The sequence below is a fragment of the Sylvia atricapilla genome, chromosome 1, assembly GCF_009819655.1.
Source record: "Sylvia atricapilla isolate bSylAtr1 chromosome 1, bSylAtr1.pri, whole genome shotgun sequence".
Classification (NCBI taxonomy): domain Eukaryota; kingdom Metazoa; phylum Chordata; class Aves; order Passeriformes; family Sylviidae; genus Sylvia; species Sylvia atricapilla.
The window spans coordinates 138473368-138500372 of record NC_089140.1 but is presented as its reverse complement, the minus strand read 5'-3'; the positions used below and the strand labels follow the sequence as shown (position 1 = coordinate 138500372).

General features: G+C 37.8%; 1 protein-coding gene across 1 annotated transcript in view; it reads left to right on the top strand.

Moving 5' to 3' along the window:
- Positions 1–26758, top strand: part of EIF3H (eukaryotic translation initiation factor 3 subunit H) — an 89113-nt gene extending 62355 nt beyond the window's left edge. The window contains exons 3-8 of the mRNA XM_066335026.1: positions 8663–8830; positions 10329–10428; positions 11800–11949; positions 20977–21097; positions 24315–24447; positions 26492–26758. Of these exons, the coding sequence (XP_066191123.1) occupies positions 8663–8830; positions 10329–10428; positions 11800–11949; positions 20977–21097; positions 24315–24447; positions 26492–26589 (770 nt within the window). The 3' untranslated portion in view covers positions 26590–26758. The remainder of the gene's footprint in view (positions 1–8662; positions 8831–10328; positions 10429–11799; positions 11950–20976; positions 21098–24314; positions 24448–26491) is intronic.
- The last annotated feature ends 247 nt before the right edge of the window (positions 26759–27005 follow it).

Below are 27005 nucleotides of genomic sequence, written 5' to 3'. Positions count from 1 at the left end.
GCCATCAGAAAATCACTTGCTTCACTGTATCTGGTAACACAAGATGGGTGTTTTGACTTTAAATAAGCTGTGGAAGATGCCCCTCCACTTCCCACTGCCCTTTGAATTTCAGCAACGTAAACAGTGATTAGTAGAAAATACCCAAACTTTGAAGCTTTACAAAGAAGAGAAATGTTTTTCTGTGTTTCCAGGGGAGATGAGGAATTTAAAAGCCCCCCCTTATGTGAACTCATAGTTTTTCTTCATTTACTGAAAAATTATTAACAAAATGAGACTTCCATGTGATGCGTGGTGTCTGAAATTACTGATTTTCAAAATGCAGGGATTTTTGTGTTGCTTCCATTCCAGTCTGTTCCTGTTCTGCTTTCAAATTGTTGAATATGAAAATCTGTATTATATTAAAAAAGTAATAGTGACTGTGTAATTCATTAATCTTTAAACATTTCCCAATTTTTCCGGGTAATTGAATAACCTTTCTGAGTATTTATGTAATATAAAATTTCATAAAAAATACATTAATCTGATTGACATTTATGTAGGAAAGGAATTAGTTTCACCACACATTTTTGTGTTATTTTGTGCTTAATTGCTTTGTAACTCGGAGCGTTAAGGTAGATATGTTGTAAAGAAAGAGCTTTTACCTGTGAATGTAGCCTCACTGGAGTAAGCAAGCAAAAATCAATGGTGTTAAACAAAGTTAAAGATATCTTAGGAAACTTTAAAAAAGCTTTTTAAAAAAAAAGAAAAAAAAAGAATATGTCTTGTTGGATATGATGTTACTGTAACACAGAATTGTTTTTTGACCATGCTGATTCCTTTTCATGCCTTTAATCCTACTTTGCATGTTAGCAGCTAGAATGATACTGGACAAAATTGGTGTAAGTGAAGGCTTCAAGGTGCTGAAGTTTGTGGGAATGCACTCCTAATGGAAAACAGTTTATGCTTTCATTAGGCATGTGATGTTTATTAGGAAAAGAGATATCATCTTCCTGCTTTCTTACAAGGAAGGCAAGATTTAGGCTGCACAGATGGCATTTTTAGTAGTACAATTTACCGCTGTCATGACAATGTAGGCTGACTGAAACTTTTTCTCTTGATAAAGATTTTGATCTCATATCAAATTTGTCTTCAATCAATGTAGGAATAGCAGTGTAGTAAGCCAAATGGATGCTTAGACAAGAATAATATTTTCCTGCCATATAGGAGGAGATGGAGGATTAATTGGATAGTGTTTGTAAGATACTGTGAAGATGCATCTTTCTAGATAAATGTGAAAAAAATTACTCCAAAGATATGGCAGAAAGCCATCAAATATGTTGCCTTTTCTTCTGACCATTTCTTCTTGATCATTGCCAACAAAATGGTTGAATTATATTGCTTGATTTTGACTTTATTTCAAAGTGGGTTTCTGAATTTAAAATGCTTTTTGAAAACTCAGTATTTTAGTATTTCTGAAAGATAGTATTATAATGCTTTTATCCTTTGGAATAATGTTGCATACATTAGAAGACAATTTTGCAAATTACCTTGGCAGTCCTACCCATCTTATTTAGAGTTGTCTTGAGGCTTTGATGTATTTATTTAAAAACAGGACAAGTTTTCATTATCTTGAGTTGTGTAGAGAATTGTGTGGTTAGTGAGATTTAGCCTGTCCAAAGGCTTATCTGAGTGTTTGCTCATGTGTTGATAAAATGCTGTAATAGGTTGATGGCTTTGATTGCTTCCTAATTCAGTGGTTGTGTGCTTAGACCAGAGCCCCAAACTCTCTGTCAGAAAACCCTGGGTGAGTGCCAGCACATGTGCAGGAAGTGGTGTGCTTCCCTTTGCTACTTTCCCGTTGTCCTGTCACGCACGTCCCTGTGCTCTCCATTCCCTTGTTTTACTCATTTGCTCTCAAAACTTCTCCTCATCCTTTATTCCCACCAATGATAGGGCTACCCTTTCTTACCTTGCCCTGCTTTGTCGGGAGCTTTGTCCTTGTGCTGCCCATGGCTTGGAGCCACCTCTGTATAGCAAGGTAATCATGGGCAGTCACTGCTGGCTGTGCTGAGGTGTCCTGGATCCCAGAACAGTTGTCCCTGTCCCTCATACCAGGGCTGTGGTCATCAGCTGTGGTGGGAACTGTGCTCTGCCAACTGCTGGCTAAACTGGTAATAAATAGCAGTCTGGCCATACATACTTAAGTTGGGTAAGTATCTTCTGACAGAAGCACTCCAAATGTTGTTTTTTATTTTTATTATGTTCTGTTACTTTTCACTGTTCACCTGCTGATTGTGATGTCTCCTCTGGGTGTCCTGTACTTTTTTCTGTTGAGCACAATTAATATCACACAGTGCTGTCATAAAACTAACACTGAGTTGTGATCAAGGTTAAAAATGAATGAGTTTACTGAGTGCACATAATTAATTGTTACTTAGGAGTTTTTCCTCTTCTGTTTCTCTCTTTCTCATAAAATGAAGGACTTTTTTTTTTTTTAGAAAAACATGAAGGCACTAGCAAAGCCTCAGTTGCTGTAATAAGCATTCACTCAGAAGAGGTTTGGCTTGCTTGTACTAGAGCAGTAGTGTTGGTGGCATAGATAGAGGGGATTCCTAAAGATTTGTAGTCAATTTATCTCATACTCTATACAAAAAATGCAGATTTGTGAATGTTCAAATTTTCTAATGCAGTTGCTAACTCCTTAGAACACAAAATTCCTTAAAAAAATTTGGCCAGATATGTTCTGCCACTTTTTTTATCCTTCAGTTTTGCAATTAAAATGGGGTTGAATTAAGTCTTTTGACTTGCTTTTGGTTTTTTGCTCTTACGACTATGACTCTTGGACTTTTGCCTATTTTCACGTGATTTTTTTTCCCCATCCAGCTACCTACAGACCCTGGTCTGCTTAACTTCCAAGTTTAGAGGAGGTCAGGTGCTTTCTGCCCAGTATAGCAAAAGTGCATAAAATAGAGCACTGTTTTGTAACCCTGACTTGATATTTCAGAGGAGGAAATTAATATTATTGAGGAAGGCAATATTTACTTTCAATTTTTTTTCTCCATGAATAGGAGAATTGTTGCGTTACTGAGCTTGTGCGTTTGTCTTGGGAGTAGTGTGTATGTGTGAGGTGGTTGGAAATAGATAAAAATCTGTAAATATTTGTATGCATATGTGGTGCACATTTTAGACAGAGAAATATATTTCAACTGTATCTGAAGGCTTTTTCAAATGAAACATTGCCTTTGCTGGAATTAATTCTGAATTCTTGTTTCTCTTTGCTCATTCTTTTTAGTTGTATTTTTAACCATAACAAGTTGGTTGTGGTATTCCTTTTATTTGTATCTTCACAATTGAAATAGTTATCAATAGATGCAGTTATTGTGATTCATAGTTTTTTAGACAATTAATTGAGATTGTGTGTGTAGAGGGAAACAAATTAATCTGTTGTCTCAATAATTCTCTATGCTAAATTAAATTAAATAAATCAGTTTTTCTTCTTTTCAAATGCATATGCTGATTCCTTGAACTAGCATCTGCTAACTTGGTTTAGTCATTGAAGATACTGTCTGAAGCATACATGTGGTTTGGCAAAGTTAATGTGTATAGAAAAACCCAATTTTTTTTGTGCTGTGAAGTGTATAGCACTTGTTCAATACGCATGCTACCACATGGTAGCACTTCAAAACAGATAAATTATTGCATTAAAAATACTATCCACATTAATAGCAATGCTATAAAAGGAATATTTTGTCTGTTTTTCAGTATATTTTGACCAGATTAACCAAAATTTACCACGTTCAAGTCATTAGTTAAATTCAGGGAAGTGTTAGCACAGAAAGTGGATGCTGTCTCTTCTGCTGGACTTTTGTGTCTCTTGGACAGTGTGCCTAGTCTTGAATAAATTTTAGATAGTTTTAGTTCATCTGTCTTCTGGGTGCTCAGCATTCTTTGAGGAAACAATATTCATCTTCAGATTCATTCTCCTTGAGAGAGTCTTTGTGAGGAGGCTGTAGAAGGTGAGGGAGCAGTAAAGGTCCACTTCGTTCTTGAACCGGTGACCTGCCCTCCGAAAGCACGTGCAACTTCTGCTCTTCGAGCACAGGTAAAGCACAAATTTGGGAAACACAAGTTGAGGCAAACAGTTGTGAAGGAAGGGCAGACTGAAGGCTACACAGATGTTAGTGGTTTGTAGCTTCAAGTTGGTTACCTCCTTTGCACAGAGTCCACTGCAGTAAGATGGGTGAGGAGCAGCATAAAACCAGTCTATGGCACCTAACACTGGTATGAAGTTCTTCCACTTCAATGGGGCATGGCGTTTTAGAAGGCACATGGATTGCTGCTCTTCAAGTCAAATTTCTTAAGGTATATCAACTAAAACTATCTTTTAGAATTAAGTCTTTTAGCAAGTGAGGTGTCATCAAATATATTGCCTCCAGGCCACCATTGATCAGGGTTTGACATGTCACAATAGTTACTGACAGTCTGAATGTGGCCAGGCTGAAATGCATCTCTTCTGATGGAATGATAACTATTTAAGGACTGAATTTCAGCAACATGGCACGTGCGTATGTGATCCTGTGAGAGGAATTCTAATGAGCTTTTCTTGGTAAAGAAACAATTCAGTAATAAGTAAACTTGTATCATTCACCAGTTGTTTCTGAACTCCAGGGGTTTAGATTTGTTTGCAGTTTTAGGCTTGTTTGCATTTTAGAATGATGATGGACTTTTTTTTCAGTGCTTCAGCTGATTTGACCTATTCTGATTTCAAATAGTGATATTATTGATCAGATATTTTAAGATATAGAAAACATGACTGAATTTTCACAGTGTTGAATGGGCCATTACATTCAGGATTTAATTCTTGGTCTTGTGTCTGATATATTATGTTTGTTTGTGTTTTTGGTTGGTTGGGTTTTTTCTTTTTTGTTGTTGTTGTTGTTTTGTTTTTTGTTGGTGAGGAAGGGTATATATCTCCTATATGTTAAAGCCCAGATAAAGTTTCTAATATTGGCAGTACTTTCTAAAAAGGAAAATGTCTTTATATTGTTCTATTTTTTTAAAATTCTATTACAGTAGTTATTAAAACAAACTACTGTAATAGGATTTACTGTCAAGATTTTTCAGTCAAGGCAATTTAGTACTACAAATTCACACAAGTCATTCGTTTTCAAACAGAACACCCATATTGTATAGTTTTGCGCTTTGTTTGCTTTAGATAAATTACACTAATGCTTTCTAGCTTCCTTAATTCCCCCTGCCCCCACATTTGTTTGCAAACTATCAAAAAAAATCACCATTTTAGAGGAAGGAGGGTGTGGTTTTTTTAATAATAGCAAGAGAGAGAATCTTTTGTTAAAAAAGCTCCCTCAGAAAGGTGCTCAGGAGAGGGGCAATGGCTCAGGAGACAGAGGTTGCATGTTCTCAGTGCAAGCATGGCTGCTGGCTTTCCTCATCATAAGGACATCCCTGAACAAGTAGTTTGTTTTAAAATGTGGGTACACTGTCTAAATGTGAGGGGCAAGGAGGCAACATCCAGGTGTGGCTGTTCCCTTGCCCTTTTCTTTGCTCACCTCAGTTCTGGGCACTCTTAGACTAAGTGGCTCTTTCAGTATCAGCTTCACAGAGTGACTTGGGAGGGACTGTGACACAAAACAGTAAATTTGTTAGAAAAAGTGCACAACTGCCCCAAATGCTAGCAGACTGAGTAATGAATAGAAGGAGAGAGGGAGCTCCTGTCCAGTCTGTGCTAAGCTTCTAGGTAAAAAGATGATGTTCTGTAGATTGGGCAAACGATGTAAAGAAACAGTGGTAACAGTATCAACAAAAGCAGCTTGGGGGCTGTTAGCCATTTGTGCAAGTTGGCAGCTTGTTGGAGCTATCTAGCTACTAATACATGTTATAAAATATATATGTTTGGTTAAAAGAGTTTCCATTTCTCCCTGGTGAGGACTGCATCATGTTTTAATTTCTGCAGTTGTTTTCCCAAGGCAAAGATGTTAGCTATTGATGCTTTATTGGTTCTTTGACATTTTTTCCACTATTGCCTTCATTATCATCTAACTGCTAACAGTCATGAGAGGAGGAATTGCTGACATGAAATCTGGATGGTTTTCAGTGAGTCCTTTTTCTTCTGGACAGTGTCTCTTACATTGTGTTACATCTCTTACATGTTGCTGGGTGTACTGTGTTTAAGAAAAGAACTTATCCTGGAACTTAGTTACTAGTTAGCTCTCAGAAAAGCACTTTTGAGAACATGATATGCCTTTATTCAAGTTTGTAAAAGATCTGGATGTTTTCCTGCTCTTGAATATTATACCTCTCAAGGGGGAAATTATCTGGATGTATCAGCCACATGATTTCATAGGAATCTATGTCTAAGTATCATTTTCCAATCATTACATGACCACCTCTACTTTGAGACTGTCCACCATTACAAGAGAATTGCCACTCCAAGGAGCAGTCTAGCTCAGCTGTCTAAAAATCCATGTTTCATTTAATTTTGTTAAATTATCACAAAATCCTTTATCTGTTTCAGCTGCTTTTGAAAATTCTTTCTAGTTTTTCTTCTTAATGACTTCATTTGGCTACAAAGGATCTAACTATAATTTCATTTTTTAGCATGTTGTAGCAAGTCATGTGAAAACCAAGTCATTCTTGCCTTCCACACAGATATACCTTTGAAAAGCTCATTTTAACCAAAAGAGGTTATTCTAGCTACATTTAATAGCTAGTTCATACACTTTTTCAATTCAAAATCATGGTTACAGCAGGAGTAGTTTTTTTTTTTTTTTTGGAGGAGATCTGTGTTCTTGTTTTAATTATAAAATTTAGAAACTTACCATCTTCACCTCCAAAAAATCCACAGAAACTTTTAAAGTGTAGGGGCTGAGACTCCTTGACAAACTAGATCTTTGCTTTTGCGCGAGCCACTGGGCTGCAAAAGCACTGGGCTCTGGGTAAGGAGCTTCAGCCTGGCCTCTGTTTCTGGAAGTGGTACAATGAGCTTGCTTAGGTCTGGCAAGGGGGGAAGGTTTTCATTCTGGCTTGGAAATAGCTGTTTGATCAATTGTGCAGGCTGCCCCTGGAGAGTGCTGAGGCATCTCAAGATTTGCCTTTGTTTAGAGACAGGCACATCGAACAGGCCTCTCCTTTACTGGTTGTGTTAGGGCATTTCGGAACAAAGCCTGGGTGGTTTTGCTGGATTAGTTTTTGGATGCTTTATTATCATGGTGCCCTGGATGAAACACAAATTGCAAGTAATTTCTGTTACAATACTGTGGTATTATATAATGCAATCACCAGCATAGACTGGTTGAAGAAGTCTGTAAGGGTTTCTGTAAGTGTATGTAGGTTACTTCAAAAATACAGTCAGTCAGATATGGCAATTTAATGAGAAGGGCCAGAAGACTGCAGAATGTAGTCTGCACTGCAAGGGTGAGTGATAAGTTGGAAAAATATTTGTCCAGTCTTGAAGAATGATTCCTCATATCTTTAAATAATATGTGTGGAATTTTTTTTCCCCCTTTTGAAAGGATATGAAGTGGGGCCTGAAAATGTAGCACATTCTGCAGCTAATTTGTATTTCTTTCTTTTATAATGAATATCGTATTTGCTTCTATACAAGGAGAAGCCTTGAAAAAAATTAACAAAAATGGATGCATAGGGGGTGTGTGTGTTACCTTTGTAACTTGCAGCTGCAGACAAAACTTAAGGACTGTGTAGTTTCGTTGCATTGACAAAACTTAATGATTGTGTAGTGTTGCTGCATATGGCTTGGCTCAAAATGTTGGTTCATCTCGTAATCACATTGATTTTTCTTTCCTTAAATTTAACCAGCAGGCACAGTGTCTGTTTAAAAGGTCTGATACGTGGTAAAGTGTGTTGTTCTGTTTGATGGGATTATATGAAATATTCCTGAATAGAACTCTGTTCCATGAAGGTGATCTGTTTGAATGAAGCATTTAATAGAAATAGAATTTTTGTGTTGGTACAATGAAGCATTACAGCTGTTGGTGTAAAGAAAAATGTTCCCTACTGTTACAAGTAACTTGCAGAATTTAGATGTATGTGTATTGTAAACAATAATATGTACATGCATGCATCCTTTCCATTTACATACAACTAAAAAGAAGAAACAGTGTTGAAAATTGGAAATAAAACGTAATCAAAACTATCTAACAGCTATAGCTGGTTTCCCAAGCTCTGATACTGAAAATGTAGTTTTATGTTGATTAAAAGACACAGTTTATAATATATTTCATATATTCATTAAATAATTCTCCTTTTGATTCCAAAAGTTACATAATTCCAGACAGTATTGCAGCTTAAATCACAATAAGTCTTTGTTACTAAATGGTTAGATGTTACTATTTAATGAAACCCAGTATCTTTTTTTTTTATGAATGAGGAAGGTAATGCACACTATAAATGACGTGTAACAGTTTGTTGATCACTTTAGCAATTAGCTGCAGCTGAAAAAAGTCTGCTTACTCAGGCTGGTCTTACTCTCATTCTGTGAGGAAACTCTGGATTTTAATGAAAACAGTCCAGAGAGTAAAGAAATTCCTAGGCAGTTGCAAAAATGAAAATAAAATACGGTTTACTCATTTAATATCAAGCTTTCTCTTTAAATAGTACTGATTGTGTAAGTTTACTTTTTGAACATACTTTTTATTTAATCCAGTTCAATACCAGATGGAAATGATGCGAAGCCTGCGCCATGTAAACATTGATCATCTTCACGTTGGCTGGTACCAGTCCACATACTATGGCTCTTTTGTCACCCGTGCCCTCCTGGACTCCCAGTTCAGTTACCAGCATGCAATTGAGGAGTCTGTAGTTCTCATTTACGGTTAGTATGAGGTTTCCTTTATTACTCTTTTCCCCTCTTAATATTATTACTACTATTTTTGTATTCTGTCTTTTGCCTGTAAGAGTAGCCTGGCAGGCCTTTTCGAGTAAATACCAACCCTGTGTCTACGGCAGCCTCAGCAGCAGCTAAGTCTAGACAGGGTTTCCTTCTTTCTGTTTATTTTTCTTGCTATCAGAGCCCTGATGTGTACGTTTTGGAATGCTGGAGTAGCTGCTTCATTTTTATTCCTTCATCTCCCCTCCCTCGTGGAAGGGGCTGGTGGAACCCGACCAGATGTCTAACAAACCCCGCTTGCTAGCGTGTCTGGCTCTGTACGTGACTGACCAATCATCACACGAATTGCCAAGTTTTTTTAATACCTCTGACAGAAGCATACAAAACCTGGACTGTTTCTTAGCACAAAGATTTTTTTCTTTTCTGCCTATTTAATGGTGTTTCCTCAAGCTCTCCAGACCAGATGTTCTGTGCTGTATCAGAACCGTAGGCAATTTAACAGCTTTATAGCCTCCCCCTCCCCAAACACTCACAGTTTGCCATATCTGGCAGACTTGCATATAGTTTCCAGCTGAGAAGTAAATGTAACGTCCTGAGTATCTGTCAGAAAAAATACTAATGAATACGATCAATCTTATGAGCTGCCCCAAAATTGTTTCAGTATGTTAACAATTGGATTACAGTAAAGAACAAGTTGTTAAAGTATACTTATATTGGCTGGAAACATTGCATCATCAGACCTTGATGAATTTTCCACTTGTTTCAGTCTATTTTGGTTTTCATTTTATCACCGATTGCTAAAAGTTTTACTGTGTTAAGTTTCAGACAACATGAATGTTAACACAGCTTTTATTCTCGTGTTGGCATGATTCAGCTGTTATCATGCTGCAAGTGTTAAGCTTCTTTGTCCAAGGAATGTAACAGTTTGTTTAGAAAATGTCCCCCTAAATTCAGCAGAGTATGTCAAAGCAAAAGGAATCTTTGTATATACTAGTTATATTGTCATGCATGAAGCAGCACTGCAGCTTGATCTGAATTAGCTCATTGCTACTCTAAAAGTACTTTTTTTTATATGAAATGTTGTTTAATGAAGATTTTAATTTACTGCAGAATGACTGGAAGGAAGAATCTTTATTCAAATGAGGTCACTCTTACATAAGTTCTGTGGATAATTCATACAAAAAAAGGAAATGTGAATTGGACCTTTAACAGGGAAATAATATTAGTAGAATGGATCAAGATTCCCCACAACTTCTCCAAGTTTAGTTCACTAATTGGCATCAATGTATATTGTTGGTTGTATTTTACATAGCAGTGCAATAGGACTGCCTCTGCTATAGTGTCTTTTCTGTTTGTGCTTTAAATTTTTTTTCACTAGGACTACTTAGTAGTCATTTTTCTCCTGTTTATGTCATTCAGATATTTAAAAATAAAAATGCAGTTGGGTTTGGTAATAATAGACTTCCTTCCATTTTAATAATAGATCCCATTAAGACTGCCCAAGGGTCTTTGTCACTGAAGGCATATAGACTGACTCCCAAACTGATGGAAGTTTGCAAAGAAAAAGACTTCTCTCCAGAAGCGTAAGTAACTTCAAAGAATGTTTTCTCCTAGGGTTTGCTGAATTATTGGGATGCAGAATGTGTTTTAAAGTCTCATGTAACTTTGTGTGTTGGGAAAAATGGACCTATATGAGCAGTGATAGTTGTTCAGTGGCACAGTGAGCTGAAAGGGTGTGAAAAGTTGTCTGGGCATTTCTGTAAGTGGGGGATCCTGAACTGGGTTTGGGGCGAAGGACCATGGGAACAGAGCCAAAAACAAAACAAAACAAACCAACCAACCAAAAAAAAAAAAAAAAAAAAAAAAAAAAAAAAAAAAAAAAAAAAAAAAAAAAAAGGAGGAAGGGAAATAGTTGATCTGTCTTTAAGCTCTTTTTCCTCCCCCCCGAATTAAAATAGAACAGGTATTCCGGAATAACAGTCCCAGTGTATTTATTCCAAATTAACTCCCCCATGTGGACACCATGTTCTGGAGTAAAGTAGGATAATTACTCTGTTTCAAAAGATTAACTGCTTGTTACAGATGTAGGCCTTAGCATCCTTTGCCTCCAACTGCTTGGTGTTCAACAGCAAAAGCACAAACACTTGTTAAAATCACTTCATTGAGGAGGAATGTATTCATTTCATTGCTTGGTGTCTAAAACTCTAATGATGAGCAAACAAATCTGTGATCAGTCAAAAAATGGGGTGGAGGCAAAAAGCAAAAGTTTTAGTTCCAAAATCCAGTATGAATATAAAGAAGTTAAAGCTGTATTTCCTTAGAAACTTCTAAATCATGCTTTTATATCCAGATTTTATGAAAGGTATTACTGTCTAATTTATTTACTTTATTATAAAGCAACAGCAATAGTTTTTTATGTGTCTATTGTAAAAAAATACACACTGAAATTTTATGTTTTAATATTCACTACAGAATTTAATTATTCCAAATTGTGATTCTAATTTTTTGTTCAGTAAAAATTTTAATTATTCAGGTATTGGGAAAATTGTTTTTCATTGTAGTAGTTACAGTATTTTAACATCATGTGGTAGCTAACTGTTCAATTCTGTGTAAGAAATGCTGATGGCAGGAAAATCAGTAAAATATTTTGGAAGGGGCAGAGTTAATCCTGTCAGTACAGTCTCTTGCTGGAGGCTTTTTCACGTAGGTAATCTATTAACAAGCAAGGCAGTTGCTTGTCTTCAAGAGTTTTTCCTAGAGCAGCTTTTCCTAGTCTTTGTAAATGTGAGGTTTTGCCATGCAAATGCTTTCTAAGCTAAACTTGACTCAGTTTAATTGTGAAACTATGAAAATCAGGACTTTTTACTGAATTGTTTGTTGGAGCAACAATTCAACAAAGAGAATAAGAGAGCTACTGTTTATATTAGTAAATATTCCATAACTTTTTTTCACAGCTTGAAAAAAGCAAATATTGCATATGAAAACATGTTTGAAGAAGTGCCTATTGTAATTAAGAATTCATACCTGATCAATGTGATGTTATGGGAACTGGAAAAGAAATCTGCAGTAGCCGATAGACATGAGTTGCTCAGTCTGGCTAGCAGGTAAGTACTTGTTACAATAATGGATGTACTTTTATTCGCTTTCCCAAACCACAGTTTAACACCTTGGGTGAAATCCCAGTCTCATTACAGTCCATGCAAGCTTTGCCTTGACTTTTAATGGGGTTAACACTTTACCCTTCATGTTCTTTTGCTGAAGGAAAAACTGCTTGGTTAAACTGTAGCATTAGATTGAAGGACTAAATTCGGTCTGTAATCCTCATAATGCTTGCAGTGCTTGAAATGTATAAATTTTTCAGAAGAGTGTGTTTCTTCAAGAAAATATGGGCACTCAGAAATTCAGGCAAATAGATCTATAAAAAATTTGTTTTGTTAAATATTCCTTAAGTAATTACATAAATTATTTTAATAAAAAAGAAATTACATTTCTTTTACTTTGGTAGCAGGATGAATTTGAAAATAAAATAATAAAGGCTCTGAGAAACTGGCAGAAATGCCACTGATTGTCACAACAGCCAGCATTCATGATGTCAGAAATTGTTTTAAGAGTTTCTAAAATGATCTTCTCGTAACTCTGTGTAAGAATAACTTTATATCCTTGTAGCCCTGAAAACACACTTTTGGTAACAAAGTAGGTATGACTTCTAGCAGTATGATAAAAAATTTGGTGGTATTTAAATCTTAAGCATAAGAATAGAGTTGGATTATTGTTGGTCTGGACAAAATAACAAGATACACAAAACAATGCAGTTGCATTTATCTTGTTGCATATAGAAGCTAGGTTGTATTGATTAATAGATTTTTGGGGTAAAACACTTCACTTTGGCATCAAGGTCTTGTCTGCCAAGATTCTGATCCTAGTGGCCTTTTTTCTTTTTTCTCCTGCTCCCCCTCCCTCCCCCATCATGTAAGGCTGAATTTAAAGGATCTGTATTTCTAGTGGTCCCTGTGTGCCTAAGTTAGCAGAAAATTTCCACTTTCTCTATTTGAGCTTATGTGGATATTCTGAGAGATCTGATAGCTTTTAGAGGAAGTGATCAACAGAGGACAGGTTTAGGGATTGAACTCTACTGGGGTATTTACAAATGTCACAAGTAATACTTAGTCAGGAATTCTTAGTCCAGTGAAGTTGTTACTTTGCACGTTGGAATTAATGAAGTGAAGAATTCTTGCCGAGATACTCAGTCTGCTTGGCTCTGCAGTTCTGTAAGTAATTTTCTTTCCATGGTCAAAGACCATTGGGAAAGATGGGACAGGAAGGGCTTAGGAATATGATTGTCTGGTAAAAAATACTGAAGATGTAAAACCTGTGAGTGAAATAGAAATGAAGGGCAGCTTTGAAATGTAGGCATGGCAGGCAGGAAGACGGTGATTAGCTGAAGATAATTTGAAGGACAGAAAATAAAAGGACCCAGGAATGCAGCCCCTCTCCACCCTGCCAAAGCATCAAGGAAAAAGCAGATAAGAAAAGTAGTCTTCAGAGTTTAGAATATAGGATGATATGGTAATTTAGTAGTTCTCATAGGTTGCATACAAAGTTTATAGGTTTTGTATCTTGCGTCGGTTGGTCACTGTAAATTAGAATATTCAACACAAAAGGAGATATAATGTATTGTAACATGGTCCTCGCTATCTTCTTCCTCCTCTCCTCCTTCCTCTCCTCCTTCCTCTCCTCCTTCCTCTCCTCCTTCCTCTCCTCCTTCCTCTCCTCCTTCCTCTCCTCCTTCCTCTCCTCCTTCCTCTCCTCCTTCCTCTCCTCCTTCCTCTCCTCCTTCCTCTCCTCCTTCCTCTCCTCCTTCCTCTCCTCCTTCCTCTCCTCCTTCCTCTCCTCCTTCCTCTCCTCCTTCCTCTCCTCCTTCCTCTCCTCCTTCCTCTCCTCCTTCCTCTCCTCCTTCCTCTCCTCCTTCCTCTCCTCCTTCCTCTCCCTCACCGCTCTGACCCTGGCACTCTTTTTACCTCCCTTACCTCATACCGCCCACCCCCCCCCCCCCCCCCTTTGGGGCTTCCCTTCAGCCGAGGCTGGTGGCTGAAGCAGGCTCTCTTTACCCACGACTCTTGCAATAAAACCACGTGTTTCTAAAATATCTCAGGTCTGTCTGCAGAGTTCCTTCTCCCTGCCATCCCACACATGTCCCTACAAAAGATCACACAGCCTTTCCCGTTTGAGGAGAGGATGAGTACTGGATGTAGGAGATGACAGTGATTTGATTCCTTGTGAGTTCTATCAATTCATGGTGAAAAGAAGGACCATGCTGAGGATACAGAAGGTTTCCAGGGGAGCTGACAGCGTTGCCCTCAGTTGAGTCTCCTCCTGTATAAAGGGCTGGGACTACCTGGCAGCCTGGGTCTAGTAAGGCCTGCTGCTAATGACACAATACACTTCAGGAAATGGAAAGTAATTTGAACAGATCACAAATCATAGCTTTATGTCTTACGTAGTAACTGTGCTGTGCCACTGTCCTGACTGAAGATAAAAGATAAGAAGTGTACAAATCACTTTCTGTTCCGTTATTAAATGTCTGGTGAAGACAGGCATTTTTGTTGGTCTTTGTATCAGTAAAGAGAATGAGAGGTGAACAAGAGAAGTACCAGCCCAAAGCTAAAAACAGGCTTTCCCAGCAGATTTTTCAAGCTCACCTGGTCTCTTTGAGGAACTTAAGGTGCTTAGTTTGGTTTGAAGGAGAGAAACTTTTGGAAATTACTCCAGTGGGTTGTTTGGAGGTTTTTTTATGTGTCTTTTTTTTAACATTTGATAGCTGCTTTTAGTTACGAGGCAGGTTACATTCAATGATATCTTATATTGGTCTAACTGGCAAAGCAGGTGGCAAATTAAGCATTTTAATGCTTGTTTATTCAAGGTTAGGTGACTTCTACTGCCTGCCGAAATACTTAAATAGTTTTTACTTGAATTCAGCTACAAAGGCTACTCTGTCAAAGCATAAATTACCTGAAGTAGGGAGTTCAAACGTCCACTATTCTGGAGTTTTATTTTCAGGTTTCCCTATTTTTGTCTTTCAGCAGTTTAGGGTGAAACATTTCAGATAACTTTTAATTTTGGTGCATATCTTCCTTATTTAACTTTGCTGTTGTTGACAGTAACTTCAAAGCTACTTTTTGGGTTTGGCCTTTTTTTTTTGTTTTTCTCTTAGTTTATTTTGTTTAATTTTGTGGGGTTTTTTTTGTTGGTTGGTTGGTTGTTTCTTTTTTCGTTTTGGGGCTTTGGGGGGTTTTTTGCTTTGTTGTTGTTTGGGTTTTTGTTGTTTTATTTCTTTGGAGTCTCAGATTTTTTGGGCTTTTAGGGGGCTTTTTTTGCTATTTGGGAGCATCCCTAAACTTTTATACTCTCTGAAGCAATGATTTTGGCAATGAAATTATTTACCCATAGTTCTCTTCTGGAGCGTTTGCTTCATCAAGATTTTCATGTTTAGCCACCCACTTTGTCTGAGTTTAAAGCTCTACCTATTTGAGGCACTTTGCTTGTACCTTAGTATCTTTCTCCATTTGAAATGTATTTATGGTAATTGTATATAGTAATTTACTTTTTTGGACATAAAGTTGTGTTTCACTTGTGAAATATGAATTGACTTAAGTACTCTAGGCAAAGAAGTTGAAGGCAGACTAGCACAAGGCTAGCAAGTAATAGCAAGTAAAGGTCTTTTGCTCAAACAGTTATCCTGCTACCCTTAAGGACCAAAATGTCTTTAAGACCTTGGAGTACTGCCAGTCTTTTGATAGAGACTCGAGAATTAAAATCCTGTCAGATAATGTTCCAGATCTTCAGAGAAATAATTACAACCAACTTTCTCATTCTCCTCCATCTCTTCCTTATTCTATTGATGATCTAGTTTAAATTAAAAAAAGCTTTTTTGTGGTCTAGCTTCATAATAGGGTTGTTCTATAATATCTCAATTTGTCTCAAGCAATTTTTCTAATAGTGTGCGTCAGTAAAAGCAGACATGTGCTGAACATTTACTGCACTAACATCTACTTGGCAGTTATATTTTTCAAACATCAGATGCAGTATTTTTGCAGAAGTAACGTAAGAAGGGTTGCTTTGGCTTTTAAAAACAATGTTAACCTTTATACATTGCACTGCTTATTCAAAACTCAATGTGCTTAACGGATTATTAAGATAATTATGAAAATCTCTAATTTGCAGATGGAGGAACCTGACACAGAGAGAGTAAATGCATTGCCCAAAGGCACACATCAAAGTCAGAATAGAAAACGGAGTGGAACTCAAGACTCTTGACTTAGATATCTCATTCAAACAAAATCCTCTTAAACAGCACAGGTTGAACTCAGGCTGAAATGCTGAGATGTAAACATGTTCTGCTAAGTGGTGGGAACATACCTTACAAGTTTTTAATCAAAAAGATGTGCTTTGCCCAGCAGTACTTCTCTAATCCACTCAAAGCTGTTCCCACCAGGAGGAAAATTCTGTAGAGGATGGCACCTCTCCCAAAAAGCAGTGGCTGAGAGGGGCCTCAGTGGAGCTGATGGAAAGTGGAAAAAATGAGCAGCAGATAGAGTATTTTCTAATGCTTCCTCTTGCTGTTCCTTGTTCTCACCCTCCTTAGCCATGGTACATGCAAACTAAAATTAAATGAGTGAGGGGGTCCAATTATGGCAGCTGTAGGCAGGTTTGGGGGCTGTCTTTTTTTGCATATCTACAGTTTTAGAATGTTATAGCCCAAAATTTGGTGCCTGGGTGCAGCACTGTGACTCGGGTCTCAGAGAGGTGCAGCCTCTAGGGCTCACGGGCTGTGCCAGCTGGAGCCCAGGAGCTGTGCCTAGAGGCAGGCAAAACTAGTGAGCAGGACATGGCCAGTGGGAGCCACAGGAATTGCTGCTTCTCTTTGAAGCTTGGGTGTCTGACTTGAAGCTTCATTTTAGGTGTTCCAGACCTTTAGCAAGTGTGCCTGGAGTCCTTTTCTGGTTAAAGATGCTTAAGTAATATGGGCTTCATATGTAGTTCCCCATTATGAATGCTACAGAAGCAGAGCCAGTTTGAGGTTCCAGTCCCAGCTGCTTGCCTTGTTTCTCCCCACTACCCCCATTTCATCTCTACATCACTCCCACCCTCAAAGATTTTTATTTCCTCATCTGTTTCAGAATATGGCTGTACAAATAGCTTTTGTGGAATAGTCTGATGGAAAAAATCAGACTCCCACTCCCCCCTTCCAGCCTTTCCCTCTGCCTCCCATTAAAAAAAAAAAAAAAAAAAAAAAAAAGAGGAAATCCCAACAGGGGGTGTTTTTGCATTTGTAGACTGTTTCACTGAAAGAGTTTGAAGCATGCCCACACAAACAGCTGAATCCATACAGCTCAGAGTGCTGTAACCTTTGGGCAAAGACAGAGAGGCTGGGAGATGCTGATGCTGGAACCTCTTCAGCTGCCTTTCCTGGCAACAGTGAACTGAACCTTTGCTCTCCTTAAAATATATCTGCAAAGGGAGCTTCTGGTGGTATGAGCACTCCCTTGGGAAGAGGAAGGATTGCATTCAAGTCTCTTAGCCAGATCTAAGTGGATGCCCTTGTGCAGTGAGTGATCAGTGAGTTCAGTTAATGTATAGTTGTTGCTTTCTCCTTCTGTTGGATGCTGGACTGCATCACTGCCGAACGCAGGGCTCGCCAGCAGGAAGAACAAGACAGGAAAGACCATCAGTGTTATCTGCAGATTAGGCTACTCTGCTCACAGGTTTCTACTTCTCACCCTCAGAATTAATTGACCCTAGTATTTGATAATTGTTAAACAAGGAATGAGAAGTAAACCACGTGTCAATGACCTGATCTTATATTTGCCCTTGTGGGCAAACAGTTATACCCCACATCACAATAAGGCTGTTACCGCAAAAATGCACAGCTCAAAAAACTGCTTTCCAGACTATAGTTTCTAATGTGTTTTATGATGTAAAGAGGCTTTGACAGTTTCCCTTTGGCAGTTTGTATGTATTTGTCATTTTGGGGCATTTTTGATTATGCTATCTACGCTACACAAATAAGTCTCAAATAATAAATTTCCAGGTTTATGGGTCACTCCTTACACAGGTCTGTGATTCTGGCAGCAGTTGTGGTGAAGGAGTGCTCTCACATCAGATTATTCTCCATTACATGTATAAGAATCCACATGGCAGGTACTTTTTCTTACTTTAATTCTCCCCCCTCTTTTACTATCTATATTTCTTCACAAAAAAGAACACAATCCTCATGTGAGAGGGGGGACTTTGTGATGCTTAGTATGAAAGCTGATAGTTTTCTTCCATGAAGATTCACTGTACCAGAGGAGTGGTGGTCTCCTGGTGCTATCTTAAGGTGGAGCTGTCTTCTAGTTCAATTCAAGAGTGCTCTCAGATCATCACCACTGTGTGATCTCAGACCTGATTTGTTTCAGATGAAACTAAACTGAAAAGAGGTTTTGGGAGAATAATTACTCTGCCTCAGCCACTTTCAGATCACTGGACCATGTTGGAAGTAGTGATAAGAACCCCCCCAAACACATGTAGCATGGCCATTGGTTTCTCAGCACCAGCTGTTTTGCTTTATAGATCTGTTCCTGTTGGTCTGCACTACTTGCTAATTTAAATGTAAACTCAATTTAATTGACTCTTTTGCTGAATCTGCTGACTGAAATGCAGCCATTGAAATTGCAGTTTCTTTATTACTGATCCCCCCAGAACAACTACAAATGCAAGTGCTGAGCTCCACATTGTCTACACTTGACAGTCACAGAGCCCTGTAGGAAAGTGAGTCTAGATAAGGATGCAAGCCAAACTTATGGCACCTCTTTTTAAAATATTTTTTTAAACTCTTTTTTTGAAGTTATATTGATGCATAGGGGGCATTTAGGTACCTGGCAGTGTGATCTTTGAGATCTGCTGTAGAGAATGCACGACATGTGGAGGTGTCTAAAGTACCCTTTGGGCAAATTAAGTGTATGATGAGTGTTATGGGCTAGAGCAATGTGGTCTAACTTTCTAAGTGTCAGCAGAATAAACTTCAGCTGAATAGAACTTGCTTAGAGATTGTACATATACATTTTTACAGACTGCTTTCTGTTTGTCTTTCTGTTTTTTTAAGAGATGGAGCAAAAAAGGGTATCAGCCACATGAGAACTGAGGAAAAAGCTGGTCCTGTATTTGCAGCATACTTATCACTTCATGTCTCAGTTCACATCTGTTTAAGTTATCTGTTTTTTGTTGCCCTGGTAATGAGAGCAAACAGTGTGTTACTGCAACTTCTGACAATAACCCTCTGTTTCTGTACTCTGTTGTACTAAGCTGGTCCCAAAGAGATTCACGTAAAATCATTCTTTGTAACCAGCTATATTTCACATGGACACTATCTGTAAAATAATTATGTATTTCTGTTGTGCACATACCTTACAAGGCTCTTAGTGTGTACCTATACAAGCATTTCTGATAATATCCAGTTCTAACACTAACTCCATACAATATAAACTCTATAAAAAACTGAAAACATGCACAGCCCTGACCATGGCAATATTCCACAGTTTTAAATGACATGTGCTTGAAATGTTCATCCAAAAAAAACCCCAAAAAGTTTAAAAATAATTATTATAGTGGCGCCTTTCTTGCTGCTGTGGAGCTGAAATCTTCACCATCTGCCTCTCTATGCAAGTGAGATTTAACACTCTGGCTTGTAAATAAATTGTGGTCTGAAGTTCCTGATGCAGACCTTTGTTCAGTGAGCAGCTCAGTGAGTGAAACAGCTGTCCTTGCACTCAGAGATAAGGGTGTCTCCAGCTCTGTTCTCTGCAGGGATTCTTAAGTGGATGACCAGCTTCTGTCTCCAGCTATGAGTTCTGTGGATTTGGGGAATAATTTACACTTAGAGAGAGATGTGCATAGTGTTACATGTGTGGTTCTCTTTTGACTTTATGCCTGTATTCCCGTTAGTTTCTCCAGTCCATAGGCTGTAGGATGAAAGGAAAGCATTGTGAAAGAAGAGAGAATCTCAGATAACACGGTGAAACAGTGATTGAAGGATGTAATTCTGACATTGAAGTGCACCAAACTTTTAATTGGAAAGAAACTCTCATGATTATTAGTCGATTTCAGTTGAGGAAGAGAAAGATGGAGTTTAGCTTTTGAGTTGTTGGTCTTCAGCCAAGTAGGACAGCTGAGTCAAGAAACCAGCTTCTGATCAAATGGATCAATAGAGAGCAGAAAGTGTCCCTTTTTCACTGCTCTACCCTGTAAACACAATTCAGGAGGATGTTTCCATGGGCACAAAACTAAAAACTTCCAAAACTTTGACTTGGTATACCTTAAGTTGAACATTCCTGCAAAATACTGAGTCCATTGCTAAAAATGGTAACAATAAAAGTTGTTTAACAGACTGCATTTGTCTGGCCAAGGCAGTAGATCACATAACTGGAACTGGACGCGCCCAGCCTGCTGCTTCCATGGTGCCTATGGTATGGAATGTGGAGCTGGCTGGACACAACACAACACTCCCTCTCAACAGCCAGGATCAGACCATGGCTGCTGAACTTCCAGGCATGTTTTGATAGAGTAGTTAATGAGATGGAGGTTTGAAGAATATTTAATTATTCTTATTCAGAATAGTTGTCAGGGGGATAATTAAAAATTCGTGAAAAAACAAATCCAGGTAGTAAATTTTTAAAAGTAATTTGAAACCAAACACTTTAAGTACATCTCCTGGAATGTTGCTTGGGTTGCATGTGACAAAAACATCAGACTTTTTCTTTTAGATGGACGACCTGCATCTCAAATAACTGTAAATTCCTGCAAAGCATTATTTTTCATTACTGGCAAGTTTCCGGAAAGACCGAAACACTTGAACTTGGTATTTGCAGTGAGGAAAACGTGCTAGAGGAGGAGGTGCCGTATAAAGTATCAAAATAAAATTATAAATAAATAAACTATCAAATAAATATATGAACAAAAATTAACAGGAGCTTAAAAATTAGCAAAGGATGCCATTAGTGCAGAAATACTGGTCAAGAGACAGAATGAATTTTTAATTTTAAATCTTTATTTTTAGTAATAAATTTAATCTTTCATGAATGTTTCTCCTATTTCAGTAATCACCTTGGGAAGAGTCTGCAGCTGCTGATGGACAGAGTGGATGAGATGAGCCAAGACATTGTTAAATACAATACCTACCTGAGGAATGTAAGCAAGCAGCAGCAGCAGAAACATCAGGTTGGTAACATGGAGAAACCTAAACGAGAGGGTTTTTTTTCCACAAAATACAGTTTGGGTTGTGTTATCCAAGACAGATGAATGGAGATTTAATCAAGATCGTTCAAAAATACACCTGTTAAGCAGTGTGGTGGCTTGACCCTGGGGGTGCCAAATGCCCCAGAAAGCCAGTTTATCACTCCTCTCCTCAGCTGGGCATGGGAGAAAAAATGCAGAAGTCTCATAGGTTGACCTAAGGTCAGGGAGAGATCACTCACCAACTACATTCTTGAGCAAAACAGGCTTGACTTAGGGCAATTAGTTAATTTTTTACCAATCAAATCAGAGTAGGGTGATGAGAAATAAAATCTTAAAACATCTTCCCTTCACCCATCCCTACTTTTTGAGTTCAACTTCAGTCCCGATGTTCTCTCCTTCTCCTTAGTAGTGCAGGGGGACAGGGCTTAAGGGCTGTGGTCAGCTCATCATACATCTCTGCTCCTCCTTCTTCCTCAGGGATAGTGGATAGGCCCCTCACATTCCTTCCCTGCTCTGTGGGCTGCAGGGGCACAGCTGCCTCACCATGTTCTGCACCACAGGCTGAAGGAAATCTCCTTCCTCATTGACCTTGGTGTATGCAGGACTGTTTCTCTCACATGCTCTCATTCCTCTTTTGGCTGGCATTTTTTCCCTTTTTTTTCCCCATCTGAAACGTTTCACCCCGGAGGTGCTGTCACTGTCACTGTTGGGTTTGGCCTTGGCCAGTGGTGGGTTGGTCTCAGAGCCAGCTGCTGCTGTCCATATTGGACATGGGGGCAGCTTCTGGCAGCTTCTTACAGAATCCGCCCCTGTAGCCCCCCTGCCACACAAACCCAATATAAGTTTTATAAAATGAGTTAGTCAGTGGGCACTTACCAAATTAATTCACTTCTAGTAACATGTGGTATGGATTTAGCTTTGCTATTTTATTAGTGATTTATGATAAACCAAAATAATTTATAAATACACCATGGACACAGGAACGAGAGATTCAGTAAATGAAAGAGGTGAAACTACAAGTTTTGCTCCAAGCCAAACTGTGTCTTAGTACCATCACATGTAGTCATGCATCTAGAAACAAAGAAACATAGTCCAGTGGACTGTGAAGAAGTTGGACTGTTCTCTGATTGGAAAGGACATTTTAGTCATGTTTAGTATCAATAAATAGTGATGCTGATTGAGTGATGCTGACCTTAATTCCTGGTGCCAAAGGACCTCTTTAAAATCTAAAGCATTAGAGAATTAGAATTAATACCCATTGATTAGACAATCTTGAGTATGAAAAGCAGCACTAGGTGACCCTGCTTGAGCAGAGGGATGACCTCCAGAGGACCCTTCCAGCTGTAACTATTCTGGTATTTGGAGACAGTATTACTTCCTTTGCTCTTGCTGCACAGGTAAAGCAATGCTCTGTCTGACTGTAGGAGGATGGTGGTAAATTGGAAAAAAACACTATGAGAATTGTTTGAAAGCCTGGAGAGAAGATTTTGGTGGACAGAATTCACGTAATGTGATAAGTTTACAGATTACTTGCTTACTCAGGAGATTCCTGCATGAGGAATAAATTTGCACTCTTATCTAGCAGACAGAGATATGATGAGATTCAATGTTGGCCAACTGAAAATGGGCCAGATCACTTTTGAGATAAAATGTTGCAGTAATTGTCACACAAAGTGATTATTAAAAAAAAGCACCTGTTGTTCATGTAAAAGGCTTCATCACTGAATGTTTTAAAATCAAAATTGCTTTTTTTCCACATAAGTAAAGTGTAGCTTGGACAGGGAACATTTTAGGGAAGCAGCACATGCTCAGTGGTCTGTCCTGGCCATAAAATTCCCAGGGACACAGAAGCTTCATGTGTGTTATCTTCCGAATTTTTTTTTTCCTTTATTGTCTAATTTGAATGGAAAGATGGCATCTACTTCAAAGGTTTTTGTCAACAACAAAAGGATCTATTTATTTTGAAAAGCACAGCAAAGTAGGTTCCATGGTGTCTCACTTAATTTCTTTACTAACTATAGCTGCTTTAGTAGTGGCTCATTGCAGCATGCTTAGTGGTTGTAACTTCATTTCTAAAATGGAGCAATTGTGATTAAGAGCAAGCCATTTCAATAAAGAATAATAGGCAGACTGCTGAGAAGTCAATGGGGTAATGCAAAGAAAGAAGAAGCTACATGCAATTCACATACAAATATGGGCATTTCAGATTTTATTTTTAACGTTGTCCAAAAACATGTATTTGTCACTACTACTGGAAAAAAATTACTTCATTTGATTGTGCCACCAAGTAAGAACTGTTTTCAAACTCATTGGATCACAGATACATTTAAGTAAGTGAGAGAAAACACTCTGTACTTTTTGTCTCCTTATTTTAAAGACTTTTTTGTTGTGTTGAATATGAGGACTTTGAAGACAAACTTTATAACTAAATCCTCACTGCCACATACAGTATGAAAGCTCACATAATTTTTGAATTTATGAGATTTGCAAGAACACGTGTTTATCTGGTAGCTGCAGAAATGTTTTTTTGTCTCAATTTTTATAAACTTTGAGTAATCTCTGTGGCAAAGAGAAGTATAGAAAACTATTTTTTTAAATATATAGCAGAAGAACTTTTACAAGCTGCATATTAATGGGGAAATGAACCGTTGTGCTTGGTTTCAGCCACCACTTTGTTTGCAGTTCAGAGTTAATATTTTTTGGCTTAAAATACCTTATTTAATCAAGTTCTCTTCCCCTTTCACATTAATATTGTTTTGACCTTTAACTTGCATAAAATGGAGAATTTCTGGTTTGTGCAACTATCTGAGGTGGTGGCTTCTCATAACTGCATATTCCAACCTTGCTTTTCTCTATTGTGTGGGGCAATGGAGGCCTTTATTAACCATGCTCTGTTCTTTCCATCAGATACAGTATTTATCTCTGAAAAATTTTAGAACCCCTCTACCCCACTATATGATTCTCTGTTACCTCACTTAATTTAAGATGCCAGTGTGTGGGATGGGGAATGCCTTGTTGCCAGTGAATTGAAATAAACTCTGAATTAATTGTATTATATTGTTTGTAGTAACCTGAATTGCATTAAATAATGTAATTTTCAAAACATACATTGCTGGTTTGTTGAAAACATCTGAAAAGAAATTTTTTTTTTGCAGCTTTTAAGTCCTGCTGCATTTTGATGCTGTTGTTTTATTTTCAGTATCAGCAGAGACGTCAGCAAGAAAATATACAGCGTCAAAGCCGAGGAGAGCCCCCTCTTCCCGAGGAGGACATCAATAAGCTTTTTAAACCACCACAACCACCTCCAAGAATGGAGTCACTCCTTATTGCAGGTAATGTTTAGCAGTGTTTTAAACTTACCTTTTAACATAAGAATGTCTGCTTGGGAAAAAGAGCAGTTGTATCTTTGAAAGCATTTGAAGTTTTCATTACCTTTGCCATTATGGTGTGATATTTTGGCTTGGTAGCATTCCAAATCCTCTCCTAGATATTTTAAATTTGAGATTTTAAAGGAGAGGTGGAGAAATGCTCCACGGGAGAGGCTTTCTGCATGAATTGGTGTAATTGCTCCCTTCACTCATGCCCCAGCCCCTCCCTCAGCTCCAGAAGTTCAGGAGCTGTACAGACAAGACTCAGGAATAAGCTGTTTGGGCTGGAGCTTCTGAATCAGAGCAGTTGACAGCAGCCCCAAGTTACTGATAACATTTCTAGGTTTGAACTGGTTGTTACAGCAGCTGAGAAGGTTTTGCATTTAATTTCAAACAGAGTGGGGATAATTTCTTTGTTTTATATATGGCCAGAGATTTAGGGAAACTATCCCCATATTCTTGCACTGCCCGGCAAGTGAAAATACAAATGGGAGCAAAGCATAGATAGGTAGAGGTACTACCCCCCAATTTCTTCAGTTCACTGGTGGGCTGTAGACATAGCCACTGTCAGTGCCTGTCCTGTGGCTCCTGGAAGGGTAAAAATACCTGGGACCTCGCAGTGTCAACAGAGAGCAGACAACCTAGGTCTTCTGCTAAGTAAAATGAGTTTGGAAAATGTCATAAGAAAGCAAATTGTTTAAATGTAGCAGGCTTTTTTTTATCAGATATTTATCACTGTGTTTTGTACTGAGAGAAAACTCAAAATCCTGGTAATGTGCTGTGCATCAAAGAGTGCTTTGACATTAAAAAAAAGTGGATGTGAATTACCTGGATTTTGAAGTGACCAGAAGATTACTATTGTAATATTTAATAGTTTTACCCCTATAATAAGTGCTATTTTTAGAAGAAATAATGTTCTTGATTTATTACTCCTTACAGAGTCTTTTAGAAAACTCTATTGGTTTTTATAGTTTTTAGCAGTTACTGAATCCTAGCAGCATTAAAGTATTTAAATATTCAGCTCTAGCAGAGCTTATAAATGCAACGGAAGAGTGTATGTGTGTAGACGTGTGTTTTATGAAAGTGGAAGCTTAGGATGAATCATCTCTTACGAGAGAAGGAATTGAAAACTGTTACACTTAAAGGAAAAGACAGTTTTCAGCCAAAGCACTTTCTTTGTTTGTTCTTTTACCATAGTCAGGGGAAGAATTGAAAGCCTCCACTTCAACTTAGATGAAGTAAAGTTTGTGGATGAAGAATAAAACTTAGCTCTTTGTCTCTGAGGCATTTAAAAACTTTTCAAATAGAGCATTAAAATGAGAGTTTATTTGCCTTCTAAAAAGCCTTAATTTTGATTAAACTGGCTTCATGTTTTGCTATTCCTAGCTAACAAGGGAAATAACTTGTAGCTGTAAGAGTATAAAAATGTTTTGATGGGCACGTTTGATTTGTAAATTACTGACAAATCTTCATACCCTGATGATTTTTGAAACAGCAAATGAAGTGACATGTTAGGTAGAAAAAATGGCTAGCAGAATGTCAGAGAGGAATGGCATAGTTTTCAATGTGCTGCTGAAAAATATTTCTTACAAATATTTTAATAAAGAAAGCATATGTGTAAGAACAAAACTGAAATTCGGTCTTGTAGAATTATTAGATCAGCTGAATTGAAGAAGTAATGTGACTGAGCTTTCAGTTCGGCAGCAAGAATTGCTGCTTCTTTTTGTTGTCATATGTAATGTCAGAAATTGTATATAGTATTCCTGGAAAATTAAGGGGTTTTTTGAGCATAGCAGCTTACCTGTTCTCCTAATTTAGTTTCTTTTTCCCAAACATATTTGAGCATCCTGAAAATGTAAAATTGCTAAGTGTGGAGTAGTTCAGCAGAGATAGTGGCTTCTCTATAAATTCTCAGTGGTTCACATACATTTGGCTTTTGAAAAATTATGTTTTGGGGTGTCTTTCTGAATTTCAAAACTGACAAGAGTTTACTCTTTCCTTTTGACAGGTCAAATCAATACTTACTGCCAGAATATCAAGGAGTTCAATGCACAGAACCTGGGCAAGCTTTTCATGGCTCAGGCTCTCCAGGATTACAACAACTGAAGAAACTTTGCTGTAGCCCTCAACAAGAACGAAGAGTTATTTACAGCTTTACACTGTTTATGATCATCTTGAAAATTTATTATATTGGGAAAAAAGTCTTGTAAAACAGAGTGAGCTTGGTTTATGTAGAATTCTCTTACAATAGAAAAATAAAGGCACATTTTAATGATACCTTAGTATTTTCTTACTTGTTGGCCCTATTGAACTGGAATTTACTGTGGTCACTCAGGTTTTATAAATGTTTGGCAGTTATTCATGTTTAGTCATAGCAAATAATACAGGTCTTATTTAACTTGGAGTTGGAAATAAAAACAAATACTACAAATGTTCAGTATAACTGACTTAGAGAAGAAATTTAAGATTTCCAGTTTTGGTTGAGAAGGTACAACTGCAATGTGCTAGGTATTTGGGGCAGT